Source organism: Phytophthora cinnamomi, assembly GCF_018691715.1.
Source record: "Phytophthora cinnamomi strain GKB4 chromosome Unknown Contig55, whole genome shotgun sequence".
NCBI classification, from domain to species: Eukaryota; Oomycota; class Peronosporomycetes; order Peronosporales; family Peronosporaceae; genus Phytophthora; species Phytophthora cinnamomi.
In genome coordinates, this window is record NW_027150988.1 from 391202 (window position 1) to 412279 (window position 21078).

General features: G+C 52.9%; 2 protein-coding genes across 2 annotated transcripts; both read left to right on the forward strand.

The window, feature by feature from the left end:
* Positions 1–16504: 16504 nt before the first annotated feature.
* Positions 16505–17263, forward strand: IUM83_12816 (necrosis inducing-like protein NPP1 type; the record flags this gene model as incomplete). Its single annotated transcript, XM_067937461.1, has 1 exon — positions 16505–17263. One exon carries the CDS (start codon positions 16505–16507, stop codon positions 17261–17263), a length of 759 nt encoding a protein of 252 aa, XP_067788115.1.
* Positions 17264–19473: 2210 nt separating this feature from the next.
* On the forward strand, positions 19474–20658 carry IUM83_12817 (Retrovirus Polyprotein; the record flags this gene model as incomplete). Its single annotated transcript, XM_067937462.1, has 1 exon — positions 19474–20658. One exon carries the CDS (start codon positions 19474–19476, stop codon positions 20656–20658), a length of 1185 nt encoding a protein of 394 aa, XP_067788116.1.
* Positions 20659–21078: the final 420 nt, after the last annotated feature.

Sequence of the window (21078 nt, forward strand, 5' to 3'; positions counted from 1 at the left end):
CCTTTCGGCCTCAAGAACGCGCCGATGATCTACCAACGGATGATAGACAACGCACTGTGGGGATTTGTGCAACCTAAGGGCGGCTGGAACGCCTTTGCAGCGAAAATGAAGGCCGCCGAAGACTCGGCAGAACACTGCCGGCGACTCGAGTCGTCGCCTCGCCTACCAGGCACTACAGCGACGACTCGAACCAAGTTTGCAGCTGCCCGCGATGACTCGAAGACAGCTGAACCCATTACTCGACTCATTAACAGCCCCGAAGTCGATATGTTTACGACCAACGAAGCCGACGAGTCGTCGCTGGTACCTGTGTTCGACCGGCGATCCTTCGTGGACGATATCTGTTTCGGTGGCGAAGACTTCGACAGTTGTTTGGCGACGCTGGATCGGCTCCTCAGTCGTTTTGAAGAGTGCCGGATCAGCGTCAGCTTTACCAAGAGTACTTTCGTGCAAGGACGCGTTGACTTTCTGTCCCATGAAGTGTCAAAAGACGGCATTCGGCCCGATCCGAAGAAGCTGGACGCGATCACTAAGCTGTCTTTCCCACGAACGAAGAAGGGAATGCAGTCTTTCCTAGGTGCGCTGAATTATTACAGCCGCTTCATCCAAGACTTCGCTGTCTACGGCGCGGCGCTGTACCAGCTGAAGGAAGACGATTTCGCGCCGGAGGGTGACCTCACAGTTGCCCGCCGGAGTTTCCAAGCTCTCCAAGACAAGGTTACGGCAGCGCCGATACTCCGCCACTTCGACCGCACCAAGGACGTGCACATCATGCTGTTCGCAAACGAGTGGGCATTAAGCTCCACGCTGCTACAGCTGCATGATGACAAGTTGCACCCTGTCCGCTTCTGCGGACGTGTATTGAAGGAGGCCGAGATGAACTATCATGCGGCGGAAAAGAGGTGCTAGCACTGTTGCTACTGCTGAAGACTTGCTACACTCAGTTGGCGGGACGGACAATACGAGTTTACACTCGCTTCTCCACCTTGGAGTGGATTACCAAGTCAAAGTCACTCTTTGGGAGAGCTGTACAATTCGCGGTATTGCTCTCCCCGTGGCACCTGATCGTCCAACGAGTCAAGGAGAAGGACTGTGCCTTCACCCAGCTGCTCCAGTCGACGGTGACCAACTTCGTGGACCTCGATGACTCATTAGACCTGGTTGCCCCACCGACTAAAGGCTCACCGACGACTCGCATGGACCCAAACTTGCTCTATGCACGCCTACCGACGACTCATACCGGCTTCGTGGTCTCTTTCGATGGGTCAGCGAAGACTGAGAAGTACAGTGGTTACGGCAGTTGCTCATGGATCGTGTGGAGCCTTCCGGAGTGGAAAATAGTTATTGCAGCGAACGCTTACCTCGAGAAAACCACGGTCAATATCGCCGAGTACACCGGCATGAACAACGGCGTTCTCGCCGCGATCGAACACGGCGCCGAAGACTTAGTGATCGTGGGAGACTCGAGACTCGCGATCCAGCAATCCCTAGGGGTGATAGCTTGCCGGAAGGAATCACTGATGGCACAGCTGAATCATCACAAGGAGATCACAGCACGGTTGCGGTCAGTCAAATACCTGCACGTGGTACGCGGATACAATGCTGCCGCGGACTCGTTGGCAACAGAAGCCTTGAGTCAAAAGTTTCCAAGGTCATTCTGAGTGAGACCCGGAAAGCAGAGTTGGCCGGACTCAATCGGATACAAGAAGTGATCTACGAGTCGCCGCCGCAAGGATCAGAAGCACAAAACCTGGTTCCAGGAGGCTCTCTTCAAACTCTGAGCGGCGTCTCGACCGTGAAACGCAAGACATTTGCTGATTTCGTACGTCCAGAACCTGGAATGCTACTGGCGATGACGCGGGCGCAGACCAAGAGCAAGAAAAAACATGTCCGATTCACACACGATAAGCCGAAGTCACCGCCGAAGACTCGACCTAACCGGAAACCTCCTGAAATTCAACCCCGGAAACGACCCAAGCTCCACCAGCAGCTCCTAACGCACAAGACATTGATCCTGTGGAAGTCCAAGAAGAAAGACGACGACGAATAGCTGCCGCTCAGGACGAAGAATTGCGATGGGCTAACCTGAAGACCCTGTTACGCGGAGAGGTGGAGAAACTTGGATACCGAGCCGCCAGAGATGCATGGAAAATCGCAGATAAGTTCGTATTGTCGGAAGACAATTTGCTACACTACATGGGAACGAGTCGTCGGCGTGAAGCTGAGTCGCAAGAGGAGATCTCGTTGCGTCTGGTGGTACCCACCACGATGATTCAAGAAGTGCTCCAGAATTGCCATGACTCGCTGGAAGGCGGCCATCAGGGTGTGGTGAGAACCTACCAGCGAGTCAAGCGAGATTACTACTGGTTGGGACTCTACACCGATGTGGAGAAGCACGTGAGATCGTGCCCCGATTGCAGCACCAGCAAGAGCCGCCCCAACTGAAGGGATACTCTCCTGGCAACGTGCTGGCGGAACGACCTTTCCAGTTAGTGTCTATGGATTTTGTGATACCACTGCCGAAGACTCGGAGGGGCAACACAGCCTTGCTACTCTTCCAATGTTCCTTTACGGGTTTCATCATTGCGAAAGCCATGGCGGATACGAGCGCACTCAAGGTGGCACAAGCATTCGAAGAATGCATATACCGACGATTCGGTGCGCCATCACTTATCCGTCATGACCGCGACCCACGGTTCATGAGCGAAGTGTTCCAAGCGTTTGCAGAAATGATGCAGTCAAGGTCACGAGCAACGCTGAGTTACCGGCCGCAAGCCAACGGACAGCAAGAACGGTCAGTCAAGACTGTAATGCAATCCGTCAAGGTATACGCCGAAGACCCGCTCCAACAAGACTGGGATGAAATCGTGGAGCGCTTAGTCTTCGCCATCAACAACTCACAAGACACGACTCGGAAGGAAACACCATTCTACTTGGTGCACGGGTGGGATGCCCAGTCAACGCTGAAAGCCATGTCATCCTCGCTCCGACACGGCACGCCGAAGCAGTCAGACGCACTGGCGTGGCGCCGCGAAGTCAACAGACAACAGCAGATTGCTATGGAAATGGCCAAGGAATACCAGGCCACCGAGAAGACTCGCAGAGCCCGGGAACACAACGCCAAACTCAGTAGGAAAGAGAAGACAATACTGGCGAAGACTCGGGATCACGAGTCGTCGGCGGCGGCACAAGACCAACCGTCTACGGGACAAGACACCCCGTCCCAAATCACCTGTCGCTCAAACCAAGTACGCATGTGCCACCGACGACTCGCGAGTCGTCGGCGGGTGCCACCAACCGTTTGTGGGACAGGGGGACATGTCTCGGGACAGGGTGGGTCCACCGAAACTGGCGGAAATGAGCCGATTGCAGGCCGAAAATCAATGCTACCGGTCCCGTTCGATGTCGGCAGCAGGGTCTGGTTGTACATGGAGAGTCAAGCCCGGCCTTACCAAGAAACTGGCACACCGTTGGCATGGACCCTTCCGGATAAAAGAAGATCGAAGACTACGCCTTCGAACTCGAGTTACCGGACCGCAGTGGATACCGATTTTACCCAGTCGTCCATATATCCCGACTAAAGCTGGTTGATGAGTTTGGAGATCGACCGAAGACTCGCCTCGCGCCCGGACTCGTCGACGACACGCGACTAGACTTTGACGAAGAACTGCTCCCTGAAGATAGTTGGGAGCCAGACCACGTGGCAGGAGAGTATGAAGTTGAAGCCATCCTCGACGACCGTGTGCCGTTGTCCACGGGAACTGAAAGAGCAGTGCGCGAGTTTAGAGTCAAATGGGTCGGCTACGATGAGCCGACGTGGGAGCCAGCCGCTAACCTTTCTTGCGGAGGGCTCCTCTATGATTACCTGCGGCGAAAACGAAGTGAACAGCGCCTGCAGATGGTTCAAGTTGCCGACGAAGACTAGGTGGCTATGAATCACCGCCATGACGACCTGTACTTGGGGCAACGCAGCCCAAGACCACAGACGAAAACAGCTACTGCAGTACTACTTTTGCATTTGAAAATTAAACGCTACCAAGATGGACAGCCAAACTCAACGGCAACTCAGAAGCGGAATTGGAAACGAAAACCAAATGGATAGAAGACGCTGCCGACGACTCGCTTGAACCCGACTTCAACTCAATCAGGATCGGAGGCAACGGCTGCCCGAGCCAAGACACCAAGCAAGCTCGAGTCATCGGAACCACCAGCAGCATCCAGAACTGGTCCTCCCGGAACAGACGCAGCAGTCGGCGAAGACTCAGACGCAGCAGGAACGCGAGCACCACCAAACTCGGCCACCCATTCTGAGCTCAATTCACCCGGCTGCAGCGACGAACTTGGAACAACTCGACGACCAACATCGACGCGCGAAGAACCAGCCGGGACAAAGAGCGGAGCCGAAGGGTTGCATGGGACGAACGTGGTGTTGTAGGGGTGCTGCTCCGGCACATCGATCCAGCCGTTCCGCCAAGGCTCCGCAGCATCCAGGGCAGCGACCTCGCTCAACCAGTCGGCAGTCTTGGGCTCCCAAGGCAAGTACTCCAGAGAATACCCAGGCATGGTCGGCTCAAGCATGAACTCGGGCTTCACCTCCGAGAAACTAGGATCCTGGCTGCTGCCCCACTTCCAGATGTAGGGGACCACCTTGGCGCGGAGACGGTCACTGCGTTTGTTGCGCTCGACCACGTACCTCGACCAGGCGGCTTTCAAAGTATCCAAGTCCTTCCTCGTCCGAGTCTTCCGCGCGGCAGTCCAGTCCATCATGTCCAAGTCAGCGGCAACTGCGGAGAACGTAGTCTCCACTGCCTTCGGAAGGATCCAGTGATCACGTTCCCAAAGCGAGAAGCCAAGGTCGACGTTGTCCGAGTCGCCGCTCCCACGAAAATTGCTCCAGTACCCCATCACTCGAGTCATCGGCGAAGCCCGCTGGGATACCTTGGAGTCGGGATCAAACTCTGAAGTGTCAAAAGACACGCTTGAGACGGGAGTCGCCGGCGAAACTTCTGCCACGGATGATCAGGGTTTTGTAGTCCGCGAATGCCGCGATGCCTTCGGGACTGGAAATAATTCGGAGATCCCGGGCACCGGTGCAGGCAACCGAGCATTTAGCATCTGGGTCCAGCACTTGAGAGCCCCAGGACGCGTAAAAGGCGGCTCGATGTACGGCACAGCCCACTTAGCCACTTGCTTGGAAAATCGGACGAGGGTAACTGACCCCGCGCCGGCGACGGCACCATCGGATGACGCCGGGGCTGGAATCTGACCCAGGGGTGGACGACGAAGTGGCGACGACTCGGCTGCTTCCGGAAGACGCAGACTGGCGTGGGACGGAAGAACGACGGGTTGTCGACGGTGACTCGTGTGAGTCTTCGGGGGACAGGAGGTGTTTTCTTAGGCTCCACACCAGCACCTGAGATAGCTCCCGACGACTCAGAACCTGGGAGCTCCGAGAGAAGAGGATTGAGGACGCCCACCGATAACTCAATCACTGATCCAACGACCAAATTCTCCGCCTCCGAACCAGTGTCCGGAAACCACTCGAGAGAAGCGCCAGAATCAACGTGAACTTGCTCGGAAGGAGGAGAAATAGTGCTCGACGAAACAGCATCTTCATCCGATGACTCCACCACACAAGACGGCTTGCGGGAAGGAACAACGGGTGAGCTGTCCGACGAAGACTTGGCAGCGACCCCGGAGAAGGCGGCACGAGCGGGCGAACCAGTAGATCGCTGAGAACGAGCCCATCGCCCCTGGGGTTTCCGCCTCGACTTGCCCTTGGACGACGAAACCCTGGAAGCACCCGGGGCTTGCACTGCCAACACGGGCGGAGACTCTGCGGCCGCAGGAACACTTCCGGAAGACTCGAGAACCTCCACCTCCAATTCCAAGCGCTCACCATCTTGAGAAGGAGCCCGAGAACCACCAGGATCTGTCACCGAAGACTCACGGCTACCACCTCGACGGGAAGAAGACGTACGAGAGCCACGGACAGCGGAAGCTGAGTCTTCGGCGGAGCAGCGAGGTCTCTTGCCCGGGCGACTGGCGGACGGACTGCGACGGAGTGACGAGGAACGAACCCGCTTTTGCGACGCCGGACGAGAAACAGAGCTTGACCGACGACGAACATGATGAGAACCGGCTTCCCTTTGCGAGGAACGCTTGCGTGAGCAACCAATCTGCGTAGCGCGCACAGCCCGGTCCGCTTCGATATCGGCAGCACGAGTTCCCGGCGTTGTCTTGTTCGCCTCAGCCGACCGCTCCTCCGACGACAACTCAACATGAGAGTCCGATTCCAGGAAAGCAGCACGGGCCAAGTCAACGGCAATGGCATCCTCGGTTCGAGACGGATCCGCATTGGCCAGCATGTCCTTGAGGACCCGCCGAGTCTCGTGGCTAATGTCCAGCAGGTCCCAGTTCAACTCGCCAGTCGACAAACCTGTAAAACATGAGTCATCGGCAGAATCAGAACACAAGCCAGCACATCCAGCAACACGACGACCGGTACGAACCTTCAGAGATCAGCACGAGGACGTCTGGATCCATGTCTTCAAACTTGACATGCGCCCGAAGAGTCCTGTTGGCGCGCGTGAGCCGCTTCACCTGCTCTTGAAGGTCTTCATTTCGGCGCTGGAGGCGAGTCGACGACGAGTCATCGCCGGCATCCAAGCGAGCCAGAAGATCGTGAAGACGCTTGCTCTGTGCAGTCGACGACGCCACAGCAGCCTTGAACACCGTCTGCTCGCGAGTGAGCTGTAGAGCCATGCGCTTGCACTCGTCGTCAGCAACTCTAACGCGGTTCTCAAGCGGGCGGCCGTCTCGGTGTGCGCATCCACGGCTCCACGAAGACCCTCCATCTCCTGGAGGTAGTGAGCCTCCAGGACCCGCAGACGCTTGACCTCTTTCTTGAGTGCTCGAGTTCCGCACGCGCTTGCTTGAGGAACACCATGGTGTTCTCGTGCTTGAACGACTCCTTCATCGCCGAGTTTTCGGCGGCAGCACGCGCAGCTTCAGCGGAGTGCAACTGACCTCGCATCACGGCCAAATCCAGATTGACGTCATCATGGACCCCCATGTTGGGCTGAGCCGCCGCCACCACGTCTTCCAGCGAGCGAGCAGCGGCCAAGCGAGAGCCCACGTGGCGGTCCCCACGAATATTGGGACCCTGGTGCAGAGTGACATTGAGACGACCGATGAGATCCAACCGAGGACCCAACACCGCGATCACGCGCTCCGACGCCTCAGCACTGGCTTCCATGACGATTTGCTCAAGGGCCTCACGCGACACCGTGATCAGCGAGTCGTCGGTGGTGGAACGACTGGCCTCAGCGCTCAAAGTAGAGCACCGAGCAGCTAGCTCCGACGACTGGATCGAAACTGAGTCGCCGGCAGCACTACCAACAGGCACATCAACCAGGGAAGTATCCTGAGTGACAAGAAACGAAGGCAATAACTGTGAAGGTAAGCGAGAGCAGCTCAAGATCAAGGTGCCAGTCAACGAGACGTACCGAAGGAAGAGCCGGAGAGGTAGCCAGAGACGCGGACGACTCAGCGGAAGCGTCCAGCGAAGCTTGGCTCGGCGCATCGCCAACAGCGAGTGAGCCCAACTCCGGAGATGACAAGACAACCTGGGAAGCAGACGCACAAGCCGCCAGGCATCAGCATCCCACGTGAAGCTAACAAGAAAGCGTGAAGACGCCAGGAAACTCACCGTGGCCGAACTGGCCGTCGACTCAGCAGCGCTCTCATCCTCAGACACCGCCGACTGCGAGGGAGCAGGAGCAGCAGGCGAACCACCAGCACCAAGCGAGCTTCCTCGACCTGGCGAAGACTGACCAAGATACGAAGATCCGGGTTAGGAGTGAAGACGGCAAGAGAACAAGGAGAAGACGGCTTACCTGGAGCGAAGACCGAGATACACCGAGAGCCCTGAGGGCCGAGTTCACGGCGGACTGGGCAGCGCGCGAAGAACCAACCATGGCACAGGAGCACCCCGACGCTCACCAGCACGCGGCTCGAGTCGCGGTGGGGGCAGTTGTGGTATCGGGAAATGAAGCCAAGGCCAAAACCCAAAGGCGGGACGAGGGGCGAAGAAGACTCGAGGCGCCGGCGCTAACTGGCAAGTCACAACCCATCGCCAGTCATTGGACTAAACTCCCTGATCGCTGATTGGCCTAAATAGGCCGGTGACGATGACTCGTCGACGGTCCCAAGTCAAGCGCGGGCGGTTGCAGCTCGTTAAGTGCGGGGCGAACCTACTGGCAAGATCCGAACTTATGAGTCATCGGCGCCTGTCCCGAGTCGTCGGTGGCGTTTCAACGGCCGTTTGAGTCGTCGGTAACGCCGCCACGTCGCAGAGAAAGCGCCGAAGAGTCGTGAGTTACAACTGGCGGTCCAAAACGGACGCGTTTATACTTGATATTTGTATTGATCGATAGGAAACTTAAGAGAAGACAAGATAAGCCTTCGGGCAACAATAACAGAACAGCTTTTCCTCCCAACCACGCAAGGGCGACACCGGTGCCTGCAGTGAACGACCTGCAGCTCAAGGTAAACCTGGTAGGTAGGATTATGACTGTCGGTGGGCACATCTACTAGTGTAGCGTGTGTTCATCCCTGGCAGGGCCAAGAGTTAGTGGCCGGTGTATTGGTAGCGACGAGTCGTCGCCAGGAACTGGAGGAGCGAGAGCGCACTCCATTTATTTCTTCCCGCCGGAGTATAGCTCCGGCACCCTCGTATCACGCCGTAAAAGGCCGGGACCCTTCCTTCTGAGGGCCTGCGAGGTATATTTTTGTGTGTGAGAGCGTGCTAGCCTTTGCTCGTGGCTAGTGACGCTGAGTCTTCCGTCGGTCGACTAGCGGAAGCTCGGTACACAGGGGAAACATCAACCCGGTGCAAGGGAAAGTTCCTGGGCCTTCAGGTTCTAACCCTAACAAGCCCATTGAGTCTTCGGTGACTCGGTGGGTGTTGTTGGTGGGGAAAGTGTGCCATATATAATTTAGCGCGTGTTCCTACACGACACTTGGGCTCCGTATCAACCTCTGTTTGAGCGAGATCGATAATCGAGGCTGCGCTCGTACATGTCATGCCGGAGTTACTGGATCGAGGTAGCTCCTGCGAGTCGATGTCAGGGTTGAAGTACTTGTTAGCGCATTCCCTGCCGCAGAACCTGCATATTCATCGTGTTAGTATAATTTGTAGTGGTATGAAATACTCGGATAGCGGTACTACCTCTTGGATAGCTCGGCCGTAGTCAGCTCGGTGGGAGTGCAGAGCTCGTTGCTACACAACTGATTTACTTGTTTACCCCATATACAGCATGAAGAAGTCTGTGATAGGTTGCCCCAGTGGCAATCAAGCTTTGTGCACTTCATCGTGGGTTGTTCGGGGATGGAGAATCGCGAAATGAGAGATTCGCAAGGAAAGGGGGGGGGCTGAGAGCGACCCACTTCCGTGACCATTCAAGATCGTGGGGGAGTGATATTAGTAGAGCTAATAGCTCTACTAACGTCATGTCTTAGGGCTATTATGCACATAACACTACTCATTTCCAAAAGGCCAGTACTATCGCGATAGTAGAACAAATAGTAGTGATAATATCACTGCTATTAGTACTAATCTACTCAGTGCTACCAAATCCTGATTACCAGACCTCTACCAATAGGGGAATTTGGGAAATTTTCCCGTTTTTCCCGTATCCTGGCGAAGCCGGCATATGGGAGCAATTTGGTCATTCATATGATAGAATATGCTAACTGTAGTGCTGTTCTGGGATTCTCCGCCAGCTCAATTGACTTTCTGATTCCTTCTACCACAAATGATAGCAGTAGCAGTTGTTTAGAGCTACCCACTGTATACTATCCCACTGTGCTGACTTTTTGGCCACCTACTTCTAACTCATTCTTCTTTTGACTTCATAGCAAACAACATCCTGATCAACGCGTGAGCTGCTGCAAGAGGCCCAAATGAAACAGAAGCAACCTATGAAGCAAACGAAGCTCGACGGAAAGCAGCCTGTGCGTCGTAAAACCACATCAATGGGTGTGAATCGTTCATCGAAGTCGTAGCGTACGGTCTTAAGATTGGAACGCGAAATGCGTCTACTGGTCATGTTGAGACAGTTCTCTGTCGCTTTTGTAGCACGTTTGGAAGAGATAATGCTTCTTATAGCAACTCGAAGACGTCAATGGCAAACCCAAAACAATTCAACAGCTTCAGAACAGACCTGTACAAGCAGCATTTACATGGTCAACATCCGATAAAGTGTGTGTGTGGGGGGGTGGGGGTGGGGTGGGGGTGAATTCACGGCTCTATCTACTGACCCACCGAAGCAACAATTTTTCAACTCGCATGAGGTTTCTTACGCCGAAACTCTTGAGGCCGTTTTTGAATCGGAGGATACACTGCAGTTTACGCTCACCCTTAGCATGGCCATAGTTGATGTTATTATTGGGCGACTGCTCTTCCACCCGGAAGAGGTTAACGGGTTCACGCACGCCCGGATCATGGCGATGTTTGCGAAGCAAGGAAAAGTATGCAAAGTTACGGAGAAGCGACCTCCGCGTTCTGCCTTTGTGTTCGTTTTCTCGGGTCAGCACGACTGACTTCTTCAACGCTATGGAGAGGAAGGAATTAACAAAATTGGTCAGGAGTTCAAGAGTCTCAACAGAGAGTATGGCAGTAACAAGCCGCTTTGTGCGGCGACTGACAGTTTTGCTCATCGTCTCGCAAGCTTTCGGGTAATGTGGGGGTTCACCGATGCTTTCTCCAGGTTTCCCACACTAGCAAGTTTCTGCGGGGGTATCACCACTGTCTTCCCAAACACCGCCACAGTTGAGTCAGACTTCTCACTTATTGGGTGTGAGAAAAACGATCGGAGGAATTCACTAAGTTTGAAGGAATCTTGCATTGCAAGCAGTGGCAGCGTGCAACTACTCTCGGTTCGTAGATGACCTGCAATAGCTCGGTAAACTTTGAATCCCATATTTCCCATATTTTGCTCTTCAAATGTGGACGTATTTCCTGAAAATATGGGAAACTTGACCATTCCCGTATTGGTAGAGGGTCTGCTGACTACCATGTCTATAAAATACATTTCCAAAATACAAACCGTAAATTATTCTGATTTGAGTAAAGTAGTCTATTATGTACTAATATTTCCGTATATTTTGCAATACAATATTTTACTCGGAAGGGCTGTGCTCCCTCCACGAGCGCCAGGACATTTACCGCGTATAATAAGCAGTGGTGGCGAACACCAGATGCAGCAATTCCGGTAGTATTCGGTGGCCCCTTAACACCAGTGTATGCGCTATAAGGAAACAGCGAGTGTTTCGTTGGATGTCCCAGTGACTCAACAAACGAACGAAGCTACACCCCACATCATCTCACCGTTGACGAGACTGCAAGACAATGTGACTGTACGCCGGCAAGGCAAGTGGCCGTCTACAGTGCTGTACATGTCGGGTGAGCAAGGTGCTTCAGTCGATAGCAATACGGGTAGCTCGATGCGCAGCAAAAGCGCGCTATTATGGAATATGTCCTCTTAAAGATAAGATGCCATCGATATCTTCAGGCATTATACAGAAGAAAGCAGAATGAGTCTACGGAGAAGAACAAGCTTGATATACGAAACCTGAGCTTCGCGATCGAGGTACAGACAACGACGCAGAAATCCGGCATCACTTAATGCCATCCTCCATAGTAAATAGACGAACACTGTGCCCGACAAAAAAATTCGGCAGGAAATGTCATTGGTCAAAACGTGGGTCAATTGTACATAGACCGTTCATAAATTCATATGAATTTCAAAAACGGTATTCAATTTCAAATGGTTACCTCCGGATACCTCGGAATAGCCTTTTCGAAGCTACGGATTACAGTTCTTGCTGTAATAGACTCCCATGCAGCAATAGTTGAGTTAATCGCACGAATACGCTTTTCCTTAGCAGTACCGCCAGTGCATCTACTATTACTGTTTCTAATCGCTGATGTTAGAGGCCCTATTACCCCCATATCAAGCGGCTGACACAGTGCGGTGCTATTGGGTGGTAATGGGATCACCGTAGCGTTGGCTTCCTCGGCCACGATCCGCTGTCCTTCTTCCGAGACGTGGCAATCAAAGTTGTCAAGAAGAAGGACAACGGGTGCATCTATTTCAAACTTTAATAGTTTTTCTACATAGAACCTCCGCACGGAGCTGTCCATCCAAGCTTTTTCTTGAACGGTGTAGAAGTGTCCCTCTGGGTATTCTTCGAGCTCGCCATGTTCGAGCCGTCCACCGGAAACCCCACGGATAATGAAGAGAATTGGCAACTTTATTCCTAACAATACAATTAACAGTGAATATACAACATTAATACACAATAGCATATATGACAACAGATATAGAAAAGCTTACCGTCATCCCGCACGGTCAAAACTGCCGTCATAGGGCCTGCGTGTTTGTTAGCGCTCAAAATACGCGCCGAATCTCTCCTTCCTTTGCCAGCCCACGACATTATCGGCGGCATGTCGAATAGAATCGCCGTTTCGTCCACGTTGGGCACACCGCCGCCTCCGTAGGACTCTTATTTTGCCCAAAACGAGAGAGCGAATTCAGCACATGTTTCTTCAAGCTCCTCGTAAGATTTGTTTTAGCAGATTGGGGCTTCTGTGTCGAGAATCCGTTGCTGTCAAGCCATAATTTACAAGACAAATTTAAATACATCAATACACAGAACAATATAACAACTATCATGTACTCCTAACAAGTTCAAGACGGCACTCCTAGAACCCAGCTGAAACTCAATCATAGAGCTCTTGTGAAGATGTATCAACGCCAATTTCAGTACTTTATGTCCGACCCAACTAGACAGAAGTCGCCTGCATTGAATTTCCTATTATACATCCTGGCGGCCCAAGCGATGAGAAACTCGTCGTTCGGAGTGGAGGCTACTGGAGAACTGGAAGCAAATGGTTGCTGGTACGCGACGTCGGGTATAGTGAAGTTCAGTCACCAGTTTAATCACGTTGTTGCTGAAGAGTCACATTAGAATTGTTTGATCCGACCAAAACGTGGTCGGGTGCAATTTTTTTTCCAGATTTTTTTTGCGGCCATCTGATTGGCTGAGAGTGCTTTTTGCTACCTGCACAAAAATCGATGCTTTTTGGGCTGCAGCAGCAAGTAGATTTTTTTTTCCGCGGCCGCCGAAGATCGTGCGCCATTTGAACACCCGCAAGAAACTCGATGACGCGCTCCACTCGCACTATCCGCGCTGATGTGGCCAACATCGATGTCGGGGATGAAGATCCTGAAGCAGCAGGCGTTGGTGGTGGCGTTACGCAGCTTGCGATTACTCGTCCCGTGATTGGCGTAAAATGGATTTCGCAAAGAGTCGCCAAAAAAAAATTCTACTTGCTGCTGCACAATTGACAACCCCTATTATTAATTCCCGTGATTAAACTTTAATGCGCGACCTTTCGTGAGGGTTTTAGAAGCCACCCGACGACCGAGTTATGAGGCCGCATAGGCAGGCCTCTCAAAATTAGGCAGAAATACCTACCTACCTAATTTGACCTCAAATGAGACCACGGGAAACAAAACGTTTCTTATGAACCTAAGTACGATTCGCGATTTAACCGCATGAATCGAAAGAGCTGTGTCTTGTGCTTCTTTTAAGCTATTGATCGTTCGCAAATGTTGAGAACGCGTGGAGTTACATCGGACGAAAAAAATATCTCCATGACGTGTTTCTACTCACACCGGAACCACCAGCGCTTTACCGGCGGTACGGCGGGCCCAAACGATGCAGTTCAACGTCTCAGCCGGTGCAATTTCACGGCCAAACGCTTGACAGAATTTGCAGCATGCCTTAGTAATTTCTCCATCAAAAAAACTTGAACCCAAAGGCTGAAGGCCAAGCTCAGACTCGTATTTGGGGGTCCATTTTTGTCGCTGCTCCAGAGGGGTGGTATTAATGTGCACAACGGCAGTATTAAGAAGAAGAAGAAAAATGAAGCTGATTAACTGGGAGGTAGACTTGTCGTAGTGCTGACAAAGTGAAAACTATATCAAACCTAAGGCTGAGGTACCCACACACGCGTAATTGCGAGTTGGTATCGTCATCAACTGGCTCAGGGAACCCCAGGCGCCGCAAAACTGTCTTGATCTCGTCACTATCAAGATTGAACTCGGTTGATCGACGACAGAGGTGCAGGTAGTGTTGCTGAAACGAGCAGCTCAAAAGTTTGGGCTGATGGCACGCACACCGTGGAGATAGACATCGTTCCGGAGACACCATAGCGCGTGGAACACAGTGACTGCGTGGATGCGCCATATGCGGTATAGGAGTGATCCTGTACAATCCTTGATTAATAGAACTCCGGCCGGGGTACTGAGTATTAGATGACATGCCCAAGGGCAATTCAGTTGTGTCTATGTGCAATTCGTAAAACAGTTGTACTGTAGCAGATGCTTCGAGCTGTGGCATTTACCCAACAGCAACGACAAACAGGATCATATGTTCGGTAAAGACACCTTTCCATAGCAAGGTGTACTCTACCGCGTAGTCTATTGTACCGGCCAATAAAGGTTGTACCGGGATTTGTAATATGAGCGGTTTCTGGGTCATAACTTTATCAATATTTGTCGACCGAAACCACTACCGCCAACAATATGGCCCCACGGTTCTTGTCGTTCTAGCATACTACATTTCATCCCAAACACGTTTGTCTAGCGACGTATAGTTCCCGGACAATATTGCCAGCAAATCCAGCCTTCAATGCATCACCAACAAAATGGTACCATAATTGAAGCTAGAAGCCAAGTCTAAAAAGAAACAGCAACGCAGCATGAAACTACAGCGTTTCAGCTTCGTAATGAGCGCACGTAGGCTGAAGTTGGGCGAGCATTGGCACCAGGAGAGCTTCTGGCCTGCGAAGACTTTGCTTCGGAGTCTAGTTATCGATAGGTGCCGTTAACACTGTAAGATGTTATGTTCGATACATGGGTACAGGATGGGGCTCGGTTGAGAATGAAACTGATTGGCCCAGTGTTTCATCAATATTATCCAATCATTGTACTGTTACTCTGTGTGATCTACGTGTGGTTCTCGACTCAACAATATCTGAAGCGCTGACCAAGACTCCCCCGTCCGGCAATGGGGAGCGAAGCTGGTACAACCCACCAAGCCCCTGTAGTATCTCTTGAAAGCTGAATCTCTAAGTAGCGTAGAAGCATGCACTCGCCACGAAATCCGCTCTCGAACTGTTGGATTGTTTTTTCCGTGCTGCTTGGTGTCGCTTGATGGCTACCAAACAAACCAGAAGGCCGCACAGCTCATCTTCAGCTTTCCAGCGATGCCGTTACCTTGCTGTGGGGGTGAAGCGCGGGGGAGAAGCACGTCGAAGCCGGACCGACGCCATGGGGAGTGCTTTAAGGGAGAATGCAAATAATGCAGTGCACTGATTGGCCAAAAGTAGTTAACGCTTGCCAACTGCAGTATCATTTTTGTAACGTCCTGTTAACCAATCAGATCACAAAGTGTCCGAAAACGCATGCATCCGCCTCGGTTGAGAACGGGCCTTAGACAAACGGTTTGAGTGCGACACCGGCAGACGTATGGGTGACAACCCCTCCCCTCCTAAAAAATATTAAGAAAAAAGACTTGAAAAGAAAACTTGCGTTTAACGTCTATTGATCGTTATCTTATTCCTCGTCAGTGATGGTCATCTCTGGCAGTGGTTTTAGAGGCCTCAGCACCCTGTACACGAGCATCATCAGCAAAATGTAAAAACACGAGTATCAAGCATGACTTCCGAGAGACTGCACCTTCAGCTTCGTCTTGTTATTGTTCTTCGGCCTCTTCTTCATTTCTTTTATGACTGCGATGGCGCGAGGGAGGTACGGCAACCAACCGTGCGGGACGGACGTCATCCGAGCGAACTCTTTGAAAAACCTTACGAGGTTTTTTGCTTCACTTGATTATGACTGGGAAACTGTGTCGCACTAGGCCCGATTATTACGGTAATTATGATGGCGACATCATCTGGCATCACCGCACGATTCAATAGAAAACTTATCGCAACAAAAGTCTGTCTCTTTGGGAAGAATTTCCCTATCATATGCCTTGGCTACACGCACCCAATCGCTTATGATCTACTGGTACATATCACAGTGTGCTGCACTACTGTATTAACAAGCATGAACTTTATCTATGTCAGACAGTGTGTTGGTAAACAAACGCAAAACAACAACTTGGGCGATACGCCAGCATGCATTGATCTGATTCAATTTTACTTTAAAAGAAGGAGAGCACGACAACGGAAATAATGAGCTGAGTGGACATCCACTAAGATAAGGTAATCCCACGAACCAGTTGGCATGGCGTTTCCCAAAGCGGAGATTGAGTGAGCGATGGGCTGTACCGACTCTCGCGCCTACGCCACTGGCACCGCCAGCGCTACATGTAAACCACCACAACTCCCAGCTCACTTTCGATTTCGTCGCCAACAGAACTGACCATGAACCTGCGTCTCTTGCTTATCAGCGCTGTTGCTGTCGCTGCAGTGTTCAGCTCGGTGGAGGCTATCGTTATCAATCACGACAAGGTGCAGCCGTTTGCACAGCCGATCCCCGTCACCTTGACCGAGAGGGTGGCCATCAAGTACAAGCCGAGTCTTCAAATCGTGGAGGGGTGTCACCCGTACCCTGCTGTCAATGCTGCTGGTGATACGAGCGGAGGGCTGAAAGCAACGGGGAAAAACAACGGAGACTGCACTGGGTCACCTCTGGGCTCGCAAGTGTATGGTCGTTCGGGTTGGTACAAGGATATGTGGGCCATCATGTACGCGTGGTATTTCCCCAAGGAAAAGGGCTACTACGCTTCCAAGGGTTACCGCCACAAGTGGACTGCCGCAGTCGTCTGGCTCGACAACCCTGCTTTCGAGAAGCCGAAGATTCTCGCCGTGTCGACCATTGGCGATAGCGGAGTGTATGAGATCAAGAAGAATGGTACGCCAAAGTGCTACCGTCGGTATTGTGACCCACCTTTTGGTGAGTACATCAACGAGACGAGTCCCATGCTCGCATATGTGCGTGGGCCTGAGGCTACCGGGATAGCCTTGACTACAGTGAGGGGTCAAGGCGAATTCCAAGATCTCATTATGTGGGACCAGTTGACGGAGGAGGCGCGAAGCGGTCTAAGCAATGCAGCCTTCGCACCCCCCTTCATCGAAAAAGCCTTCAAACCAAATCTCGAGTCGGCTCGTCCGTTCTTCTAGCCTCCTATCGAAAAAAAGTGCCATCGCCGAGACACGTGCGTTCCAAGGCCTCTCAGGTGGTGTCAAGCGGAGAAGTGTCTGCACCAAAATACTCGGAATAAGTTGTGGCATTTTGTCACATCGTCAAGACAAAATACACGCGCCATTTTGGGTTTTGAGTTTGCGGTTTACTAACGGATACTACCGAATAACATATTAGTATATGATGCAGATCAGGGCAAACTCCAATGAGTCTTGCAGCTTTCATTACCCAACAAAAACAATCAAATAACATATCATAATGGATACGTGAAATGGAGTTCGTGAACGCAGGCCCATGAGGCGAGGGCAAGTCGGGTAGAATCCAAATTGATTGAGCTTCTCGCTGAACAAAATGTCATTCTTTGGGCCGCGCGTTGCTCGAGCTTCAAGGCAGTCTATAGTCTCATGTAGTGCTATTGTTCGCACAACCACATGTTGTATAGCAGACGCTAGCATTTGCAACATGTTCGTGTAAGCAAAACGTCCAATTAATAACATGTTGGCTTACGAAGGAGTTCAATGATACAGAATGTATCTGGACATCCGGCTTGGAACGGCATACCAGTTGGTGAACTGCGGACCGGTTATCATGTTACAGTATCATGGCATCTATGCTGATGTTGATCGATGCCCTGAGGCCCTGGTCCAAGTGTCAGGGTCTGTTTCATTTGAGGAATAGAACAGCGGGAGCTGTTCTACCCAATTAAGTACGACGAAAAGCGATGATGCTATTGGCCACGAAGTTATTCCACGGAATAAGTAATTCTAGCTTTAAAATGTCAGAATAAAGCTAATCCTGGGGAATAAATAGTACATGACCAGGGCTTCCTCACCTCTGCACCGAGGCTGCAGACTCCGCAGCCCAGCCGAACCGACGCTCCTGGGACTGTACGGGGCCTTCGTAGCTGATTTGTAGGTTATGACAGCGTACAAACGGGCAAACACGAACAGTACTTACAGTTTGCAGTCGGAGGGGAGGGGGGGGGGGGGCAGAAGTAGATCGGTGTCGACCCACTAATTCCGCATCACCAGCGGTATGTCGCTCAGCAGACAACACCATCTTTCGCCCACCTTGATCAGTCTCTGGCGTGATTGTGGCGGTGTAGTAGTGGTGCTCTCAATGTGACGAGAGGACATGACGAGATGGTGATCGACCTGACGACGACGTGAGAAGTGTGGTGAACACCAACGGGCTGGTGACGGAATATGTGACGACGGCGAGCCAGCAGGCTACCACCACTGGTCGGTGAGGGTAGCGGAAGATCGGCAGAGAGGAGATGTCGAGTCGACATTGAAGGACAGAGCGCTGGAAGATCGCGGGAGGGGTGACCCGGTAACGACTTGTAGCAGGGACGAGTGCAACGCCAGGAGGGGCGACGACGTAGAGTGCGGGGCCAAGGAGGGCCAGTAGGTAGTAAAGGGCGCCGGGCTTTGTAGGTGGTCGATAGATGTAGGAGGGTAGCGAGCTGCGGTCTGCCGCTCGACCCTCAGTTGAGATTTGGTGCAGGACCGGCATCTGATCGAGACTAATAAAAGTCACTTGGCAGCCGGACGCCAGAGGTCGTGCTGTTGTGCCTAGTCTGAGTGGGGTGCACCGCAACGGAGCGAGGTACGCGGGTAGGAGATCGCGTATACTTCAATTGACAGTAGGGTGCTGGGGGCCTCGGAGAGAGACCGAGGGGGCAGCGGCGCCGGTATGCGCGCCGGCGTCGAGGCCGAGGGACACGGGGATCGGCTAGCGCACTTGTGCCGACGCCCCGAGTCCGCTGCATGTTTGCATGTAAACCGGAACGCTTGTGGGGAGCAGCCTAAAGACCTACCGGGGTTGCGGTCGCCGATAATCGCTCCCTCCCCACTGTCCCTATCCCTCGCACGGAGAGCGTGCAGGGCCAGCATCGGGCTGGTTAGTCATTGAGAGCTGACGCTCCCTACCTACGCGAGACCGCTGCCTCTGAGACGACGTGCTGACCGAGTAGCTTTGGTAAAGTTATTCGCCACCGGGAGGGCGACAGCTACATGGTGGTCATACAGGGGCCTTCCGGGCGGGAATGATTGGAGCCTCCTGCGGGCTTGGTGTCAGCGGGTGAACCCTGCAGCGGAACGGAAACGAACGACAAGAGATATAGAGAACGCGATGCGAAACTAATGGGATATTTGTGTATTGTGTTTTTAGTTTACTGAGAAAAAAAATGACTACGACGGAAGGAACTGCGGCGCGTGATCAACGTGCGAATCGGCGTGCGGCTTCCGTGGAACGAGCGGCGGTAGTAGCGGCCGAAGCTGCGAAGCAGCGGCAGACCGCGACGATCACGCTGGACGCGGACGACGGCGCCACAGTGACGCTAGCGACGGAAGAGATTCGCCAGACTGCGGGCAACACGCCGGTGGCCAGGGCGGCTGGAATGAGTGGCGGCAACAGCGGAGATGCGAGCGGCAATCGAACGTCGGGTGATGGCAACGGAGACCCGAGCTGCAGCACCGCAAACGCGGGGGCGAGCGCGTCGACACTCGACACCACGGCGGGAGACACGGCCATGAACGCGGGCGTGACTGCGGCGACGATCCGTGGAGGCACCAGTGCTAGCGGTAATGGGGGACAAGGCGGCGCTGGATTCGATAGTACTCCTCCAGCAAGAAGGACAGCGACGGCGGCGAGCAGTGCGGAGCAGGCACCAGCTCGACCGATCATCGTGCGCGAGAAGGCGAAAGCCTTGAAGCTGACCAAGTTCAAAGGTCTTGACGATGTGATGCCGGTCTCGATGTGGCTCAAGACGGTGCGAGCTGAAGTCCGTCGGCAGGCCGTGACTATGGGCGTCGAATGGCGCGAGAAACAGCTTTATCATGAGGTGGCGTCCCACCTGGAGGGCGAGGCGCAACGCTGGTTTGCTACTGTGATGGAATCGGTCCCCGAGTCGCAGGAGACCATCGACACGTTGTCGGACATGTTAAGGGCAAAGTATATGCCCCAGCGTACTGGGCCTGAAGTTGTTGACCTTCTGAACGCGCGGCGCCAGATGCGTGGCGAGCGACTTGTCGAGTACGCCCAAGCGTTGCGAGAGATCGGCGAGCGGGGCGATGTGGGGGAAGATTGGTTGGTGAACGCATTCTTGAAGGGCATTAGCAGTGCCGAAGGAGCGACGCACGTGCGCGGACATCGCCCGCGGACGCTGGACGAAGCGGTGGAGCTGGCGGTGCCCCACGTAGGCGAGTACGGCGAGGGCTACGGCGTTGGATTGGACACGGCGATGGCGCGCTGGGACGAGCGCGAGGCTTCGCGTGGGCGTGGGCCATTGGCAGCATCGGCACCCGGAGACAAGGAGCAGTCAGGAGCAGCTGGGAATTTTGGTACTGTGGTGAGCGGGTACGGGCTGTAACGGGGTTACACGTACAAGTGGCTGCAAGCCACTTGTGAATTTAACAGATAGGTTATCTGTTAAACGTTTTGGATACTTCCTCACATTGGTGTAAGACACACCGATGGATACATTGAAGTGGACCACCACAGTGAGTGGTCCACACATACCCAAAGATCCTATTGGTAGAAAGCAGCATCTTTCTACCAATCAGAGTCATGCATATTAGCGGGGCTCTGACAGCCAGCCGCTGTCAACCCTTTCATAGATGATAAACAGTTTTTAGCAGATTTTAGAGGAAGATCAATTTACAAGCAATACAGTTCTCATTTTACCTTAAACTAGCTACTTGGAGTCTTGTCTAAGTTAACTTATATTTGTGTACTCAAATATAATTAACCTAAGTAATTACTAAGTACTTACGCTTCCTCATACACGTTG